The sequence below is a fragment of the Sipha flava genome, unplaced genomic scaffold (genome assembly GCF_003268045.1).
Source record: "Sipha flava isolate LNK unplaced genomic scaffold, YSA_version1 523_pilon_pilon, whole genome shotgun sequence".
In the NCBI taxonomy this organism is placed as follows: domain Eukaryota; kingdom Metazoa; phylum Arthropoda; class Insecta; order Hemiptera; family Aphididae; genus Sipha; species Sipha flava.
In genome coordinates, this window is record NW_020273488.1 from 13,907 (window position 1) to 21,807 (window position 7,901).

Consider the following 7,901-nt stretch of genomic DNA (forward strand, 5'->3'; position numbering starts at 1 on the left):
GATTACCTGAATATACGTTTTAGTGACACTAATTTAATTTACAACTAAGACTTTTGATAAAATTTGGTTATTCTGACTTCATTACTTGGCTGGTGTTTTCACAAAATTAAATGAAGTTAATTTGGCAATACAATGTAAAATTAACATAGTATTCACAGCTAATGACAAAATCTAACTTCTAAAAAAATATATTAAATTTTAAACTGTGTTTTTCTTAATATGAAATATTGATAATTACTGTTTTTTCCAATATAAATCTCTTTAAATTTTTTTTGATAACATAAGGGCTCCACAAATAAAAAGTTTGAAAACCACTGACTTTATATATCTTGGTACAAAAGGAATGTTTTAAGTATTTTTTCATTTTAAAGTTTGTTTTTTTTTTTAATAATTTTAAAATATTATGTTAAATGATAATTTATAAACAATTATATATAAATATATATATATATATAAATAAAAAAAACCATTAAGCATATTTAAAAAAAAAACATACGCAGAGGAAAATAAATCAATAAAACTAAAATATAAATTATTGATTTCCATTATGACTAATGCGTATGGGTATTAATTATATTAAATAATTCTAATTTAAACAATAAAAAAACACTAGTTATAAGTAATAAGAAGTCAAAATTTGCCTAGAGAAAAATTAAGAAAAAAGAAAAAAAGTGTGTTTACAATACAAGTAATTAAGTCTATTTTAAAGCTCAATATTATTATCAACTATTATGTACTGATCCTTATTTAGCAAGGTTCCTTGGGTAATGCAATCCAGAACCCATTTTTCTTGAATGTTGTTGGTTATTTGAGATGTTTTACCAACCACTATATTAGCTTTAGTCACAATACTAGTACATTTACCACCACATGTACGCACCAGTCGTTTTATGTGTTTAGCAGATGGTTTACAAGTATTAGAAACGTAAATACTACCGGCTTCATCAAATATGTGAAATGTTAACAATGAACCAAATGTGTTACGTCGTGTTTGAAATTTCTATGAAAAAAAAAAAAAAAAAAATTAAATATACATTAAATGTTTTTAACCAATTATAATTATTGATCGTATATAAATAAAATATTAACTACTTAAAGTTTACCTTAACAGGACTGGATAAATCAGATATTAAATAATGTTCACAAGGCAACCATCTGCCTATTTTGTGTGATTCATGTACCTAATAAATTGATAAATACAATTTATTATATAAATAAACCACAGTAACCTAAATTACAATGTAAATTCATTTAAAATTAATTAAATATTAATTTATCTACAAACTAAACAATATTTCTCCTTCAGGTTTAAGTTAATGTGAATCAACTGTATATAAATTGGTTAATATTCAGTCTACAAATAAGTTTTCCTATTAAGTGGAAAATGTTTATAATAATTTACATTATAATTAAAATAATGGAACATATATAAATTTAAGTAATCAAAAAAAAGTTTTTCATCAAATGTATGTTTGTATGTGTAAAATATTTAAGTCTTTACATTTTATTTTATTGTTTAACTCTTAGAATACTATTGTTGAAAAACTAATTTTTAATTTTTTTTTTTTAAATACCCTTTTTACTAAATTGTTTACTTACTTTAAAAAGTTTAGCAAATCAGTTGAATTCATATTACTAGGGCCCGTATTTAAATGCACTTAAAATTATACAAATATACTCTAAAAAATAACTAAAAATGTCCTTAAAAAATGCATTTTACCACAAAAATGACCTTAAAATGGAATATCTTATTTTACTTTGGGCATTATTTACACACTATTAAATACATTAAAATCACATTCACACGTAATATGAGCAATGTCTGAGAGGTAATACAAACTAGCTGATTATTTGTTATTTGAACGAATACTGGTGACGTTCCATAGTCAAAAGTAAATTAAGATAAAAGAAAAACTAAATCGAAATTTTTTTTTATTTAATAAAGATTGACAATGTGTTTGGAAAAACCCAATAAACCTACTTAAATATTAAAAAAATAATTTGTCTTTTGATTTTATTTTGAATAGGCTAAATTTGTTTAGTATATCGAACAAATATGCATTAAAAACCAACAAAATGACCCAATAATACATAAAAATGAAAAAACGTCGAAATATGCAAAAAAAAAAAAAAAATGCAGAATAAAATTTGTAGTTTTGAAATCCTTGTTACATGAAACAAATTATATTTTTAGAGAGCATTGTGAATGATCAACCAAAAAAATATGCACTTTGCATTGAAATCCGGGCCCTAGTTATTACTATAATTTGGATCTCATTAAAAATAAAATAGTACTATAGATTGTTAAGTTGTATTTTAATAAGTTTTGATGCATTTTATTTTTCACAGCTACTATGTTTAGCATAATCATTACATACTTCTTTTGAAAAAAAAAATAATTGAAGGCTTATTTATACAATTTTTTTATCATTTATACCAAAATTAATTCAATTATAAAAATCACTTATACAATTTTTTTTTATTTAATATTAACTAGTATTACGCAATAGATAATTTATTTATATAATAAAAAGTATAGTTGCAATTGAATCAATACATAAACACATTTCAACAAATCAATAAATTAGTATAATATCGAAAATTGAAAGACATATCGAAATGACAAAGTGTTTATTAAAACTAATTGGTAAGAGCCAATGAGAATGCAGTATTAGGAAAAAATTGAAAGTAAAGTTGATTGTGCACACATAAATTTCCTCAAACTTAATGAATTTAAGCAGTTAATAGCTCAAAAGAAAGAGCTCGATCCACTGAGAGTTCTGAGAGTGAAATGATCAAGATCCATTCAGTAGAAGAGGAGCTATAAGAATTTGAATTGCTTAAGTAAATGTGTCCCATAAGAAATGTATAGGGAAGAATTGCATTTGAGTATAACTTGAGTAAGGTGGGAGTTGAACAAATTTCAATGATTGATGACATATCTGTGTCTAAATACCTTTAATTTAAAAAAAAAAAAAAAAAAAAAATGAAAGAAATCAGCTGGATAGAACGGCCAAACGAACTATCTATAGTTTTCATACATTTTTTTTTAATATATATGATTGCAAGTATTTCTTACCCAATTTTCAGAAACTATGTTACATCCATAAGCCATTGCAAATACCATATTTAATGTTCGACTTGGTTGTGATTTAGTAATTAAATAAGTCGTCGAAGGTTCCACATTAGTATGAAAAGTAAATATGCCCAGGTTTTGTATGGATATCTTTATTGTATTTACTTCACTGTTGAAAGAAAAGTTGTTAGTAAAATAAATGTAAACACTTTTTAAATAAAAGACTATTTTACTTTTTAGAAAATCCAGTACACGCAATCTTCCCCATAGTTACAGGACTATTTATGGAAGGTTTTGGTGTTTGGAAAATCATAGAAGAATCTCTGGATATTGAGGTGATTGCATTATTTCGAGTTTCAGATACTTTAACAGCAATATTTTTTTTAATTTTTTTTGGTCGTAGGTCTGTAGGTATATTCCATCGAAGTACTTTAGATTGAGTATTTTGTTTTTCTGGGGTTTTTTCAATTTTTTTTAAGTTTTTATTTTTATGTGATGTTTCTTTATCAAACAATAATTTTTGTTTTTTTTTGCTTGTTAATCTAGCTGGAGCACTGTTTCTTAACTTAAGAGGTGAAGGCGATGGAAAATCACTAATATCTTTATTTGAATTAAATAATAATCTACGAAACCGTTGTCTAGCTTGGGAATTTAATTTCAGTTGATTTTCAATTTCAATTAAATCATCGTCAAGTTCTGAAGGTGTTTTGTTTTCTGTATCTTTGGGAGTTAAATACTTCCTTAGTGTTTTTATTGACATAGGTATGTATAATTCACTAATTTCTTTTTCGTCAAGATATGGGCTATCTTGAGCGTTTAACAAATCATATAAATTATTGGAAAATCCATTCGCAATATTATCCTGAAATAAATACAAATTAGATGAACATCTAAAAACGAATCATGTTTAATAAAAATACAGCCTAAATCTTTTATTAATGTACATGGAATAATGTCAAAAATAATTTTTTAAATTGTAATGTACCCCTAATGGAGCATGTTCTCTGATTTTTGCAAGTTCTAGCTAAAGTTTTTATGATCATACCAAAATGTTATATCACTTACAAGATTTTTTATAGATTTTCGTAGTTTAGGGGTTTTAACTTTAACAGAATCTTCTTTTATGTAGTTCAATTTTAAATTTTTAACATGTTCCATAAGGCTATCACATTCGGCTTGGATTCCAATGTCATGGTTAATATTACTGTGTCTTAAAAATTTGTTATGCTCATAACATTTCTGAAAATATAACTAATGAAGTGAATTATATGGGTTTATTATAAATACGGATTTTATTTATATGTAAACTTAATAAAAAAATTTCACTATGGATTGTTGAAATTTATATATAAATTATTTAAAATAACTTACTGGACTAATCAAACTTATTTCCTGGTACTTAGTATACTTTTCCATATCAATGGGTGAATAGTCAGCAGGATTCATCATTTTATTGGCTAAATGACTATTTTCTACCCATTTTGATGTCACTAATGGAATTTTAAGTTTGATTGCTGTTTTACATGTTTTAAGATAACCATCATGAAACACTACATGTGTTACCTTTAGAAAAAAATAATCAAAATTAAAGTAGTGTTAAATTACTAATTATTTAGTAATTACTTTATGATTAAAGGTGTTTTCAACTTTAGCCCCAAGCATATTGAGGAGTTCAATTATGTCTAAAGCTGATTGATCATTTTCAATTTTATAGTCAACAAATGCAACGACTCCTAAATTACAAAAATTATAAAAAATACATACATAAAAAATTTGTACATAATATATAATATGTACTTTTTATTATGATCAACAAAATAAAATACTGAATATATTAGGTATATTATATTAAAATATAGGCATCCATTTATTAAGTTGAAGTAGTAGGTATATTAAATATATAGCAGGGGATTTTAAGTTCTAAAATATTATCAAATATGCATTTTAAGGTTCATTTTTGTAAATTAAAAACAATCATACCAGTTATTTTATACATATAAAATGTTTTTTGCTAAAAAATAATCTCTAATCATTTATAGTAGTAAATGTTTACAAGGTAAATTTAATTGAATATTTAATAGTCTATATTGCTCTTTATTTTTAAACTTTCATGAGTTGATAAGAAAATTTTAAGATTTAATATTTTTGTTTATAAGAATAATTTTACATTTAGCAAATTAATTTGTATTGAACGGTAAGAATAATAACTAATTTTTAATATATATCTAATAATGTAAATTAAAAACAATAATTATTATTTATTATTGATAATTTATAATTCTATTACAATGCTTTTGTGATCTAAATGATCTAAATGACATTATAAATTGTCTGTTATTGTAGCAAATAGTAATAATTTTATTATGAGTTAAAAAATTTAATTTAATGTTAAATAAAATGTTAACTTAGTTGGTATAATAAGATTATGAGATTAGTTTGAAAACTGTTAATCTTTGTAATTTGTACAGTTGTACATATTTTAGTTTAAATCATAAATGATATAAAATAATTAAGGCGGACAGCAATGTTGGCTTGAATTTTGGTATAATATACATGTAAAATAAATAGATGAAAAATATTAACACCCGAAACCCCTCCTAGGCATGCTTCTAATTATTTGTACTTTAATTTTGAATGTCAATTTAAGAGAGAAAAAATTTCAGTTGAATAAAAGGGTTTAAATACAATATTCTTTAAGTATTTTGATAAATGTCAAATTTTTTTTATTAACTCTCCAATAGGTATATTATCATCTAAAAGTTTAAGTTAAATACAAATTTACCTTTTAAGACTTCAGAAGACTTTTCTTCATTTTTATTATCTAGTAGTTGTACTCCACTGACATTAAAACTTCCGGTTGATGAAACTGATAAATCACTTGAACTTTTGTTGAGCCCCATTAAGTTATACAATTCTGTTTGCGCCTCTTTCATTAGTTCAACAATTTTCGGGGTAGGAATAAAGATTTGTTGTGGTTTTTTAAATGAATTACTTGATACAGTATCTTGCAACGATTTTTTCTTGCTTTTAGTCACTGATGTCTTCTTGTTCGATTTGGTTTTAGGTGACAAATTATTTCCCCACTTATCATCTGGAATAAGTACACCAAATAAGTCTCTGTGTCCTTTTATTGATGACTGGGAGTCTTCGATCACTTCTGTTTGAGAGTCAATTGGAGCATAGAGATCGGTATCAAATGCATCTGGTACCATCTTATTTGAATCATCAATGGCTAGTTTTCTATTTTTACGATCACTAACTCGTTGTAAAACTTCACGAGAATATGTGATTTGACCAGACATAGTAGTAGTAAAAAAGTAAGCACAGTAAGCGAATAATTATTAATGAAGTATAATTTTAAATCGAAGATTGAAGACTGAATGAGTACTTATTCATTCTTCATAAATAAGAAAATAGTCCAAGGAATCGTGGTAAAGTTAGTTTCACAGGTTGTATAAAGTTACAATTAATTAAAATTATGATGAAGTAGCACACACCGGAATGATCCGGTGCAAAAGCGCCCTTCGGTGGAATATGCCAGTGTCCAGCATTCGAATGACCTGGAAAGTTTTCCGTTACGTTTTGTGATATTTGAAATATGCGTGTTATCACAGAATGATTGTAGTTTATGCTCCATGAAAATCGATTCAACAACCCGGTCCTTTTTGAACCCGCGATCACAGATCCGAATGATAATTTAAATTGTTTGGATATCGAAGACAATCGACGGTATGATGGAGCATTGTTCATCGTCATCTGCAAAGGAGCCCGATGACTTTATGGACATCCCGATGACCGTAAATGATCGATGATCGGTTATTATCGAGAACGATTGAAATCTGTGCCGCCATAATAGCCATGCTCTTTTCATTCGGTCCGAATTTATAGTTGCGTTAAAAATATGAAATGATTCAAATATTTACAAAATATATTTTATTATTTACTGCGAAATTTTTCCACCTCCTCAAAAGTGCCACCCAGGACGTGCTGCCCCCCCCCCCCCCCCATCACTACGTCAGTACAAAACATGTGTAGGTCACAGTGTTCGAATTGTAAAAATAAAAGTTATGAGACGTTATAATATACAGAAAAATTCACATACCTGGTTTTTTTCTTTTTTTACCAATAAAATAACGTATACGCCATACTCTATTAGTAAGGGGGCGTTACAGTTTTTGGAAAAAAAAAGTCGGAGTGCTTCGCCCCTCGACGATTACTTTCTAATTCGATCATTCGTTGGTTGTTCGTGTAATAGGTACGATTACGGGATTCAAGGAATCGAAATTTTGTAATTTTTATCAATCTCGAAATGGCTACGAAACAACGAAAGTTACCATAGATATCGGACGCCAATAATCTCGTCTTATATTATTTGTGGAACGTTTACCAGCAATTTTTGTAAGCAATCAGCAATAGCGCATTACCGTATTGATATAAAATGTATACCTTAGATTTGATTGTTTTGTCGTTTGTCTGAAAAACAAAAATAAATAAAAAAAAAAACTTGAAAATAGTCAGCACAAGCATATAGAATAAAATAATAAGAATCCAGATTCACTCTATGGTTATGTCCTTAAGCAATAAAATATATTATTAAATTCGTGTTCTAAAGAAAACAATGTTTAACGGTTTTGTGACGTTGGTCTTTAATTTATTTGATTTCTTGCTATGATGTTTTTATTTTTTTCGATCGATGCAAGCAAATTGATATACTGTTACGTTTTTACTTTTTTTTTTTTATCTTTATTGGTATCGAGTTATCAATGGTATTTACCTCAGTTCGAAATGGAAGTTAATCAAATTGGATGACTTATTGTCTTCTTGG

The 7,901-nt window shown here is 26.3% G+C and overlaps 1 protein-coding gene across 3 annotated transcripts; it reads right to left on the reverse strand.

The window, feature by feature from the left end:
* Positions 1-507: 507 nt before the first annotated feature.
* Positions 508-6,644, reverse strand: LOC112690864. Of its 3 annotated transcripts, none has more exons than XM_025564965.1 (8): positions 5,859-6,644; positions 4,700-4,809; positions 4,448-4,639; positions 4,142-4,327; positions 3,310-3,938; positions 3,080-3,245; positions 1,104-1,181; positions 508-1,000 (listed from the first exon to the last, which is right to left on the reverse strand). In XM_025564965.1, the coding sequence occupies exons 1-8, from the start codon at positions 6,376-6,378 to the stop codon at positions 704-706; spliced, it is 2,178 nt and encodes a 725-aa protein (XP_025420750.1). In that variant the 5' UTR covers positions 6,379-6,644; the 3' UTR covers positions 508-703. The 3 variants fall into 3 exon arrangements, with proteins under 3 accessions (XP_025420750.1, XP_025420751.1, XP_025420753.1); XM_025564966.1 differs by having other exon boundaries at positions 512-1,000; positions 4,142-4,315; XM_025564968.1 differs by lacking the exons at positions 508-1,000; positions 1,104-1,181 and adding an exon at positions 2,615-2,956.
* Positions 6,645-7,901: the final 1,257 nt, after the last annotated feature.

What these genes read in the sequence shown, in the direction of transcription:
- LOC112690864 (XM_025564965.1), bottom strand. Translation starts at nt 6,378, where the DNA reads ATGTCTGGTCAAATCACATATTCTCGTGAAGTTTTACAACGAGTTAGT. An exon ending in GTCTTCTGAAGTCTTAAAAG is followed by an intron (nt 4,810 to 5,858) that starts GTAAATTTGTAT and finishes TTTGTAATTTAG; the next exon opens with GAGTCGTTGCATTTGTTGAC. An exon ending in GAAAATCTATAAAAAATCTT is followed by an intron (nt 3,939 to 4,141) that starts GTAAGTGATATA and finishes TATTTATTTCAG; the next exon opens with GATAATATTGCGAATGGATT.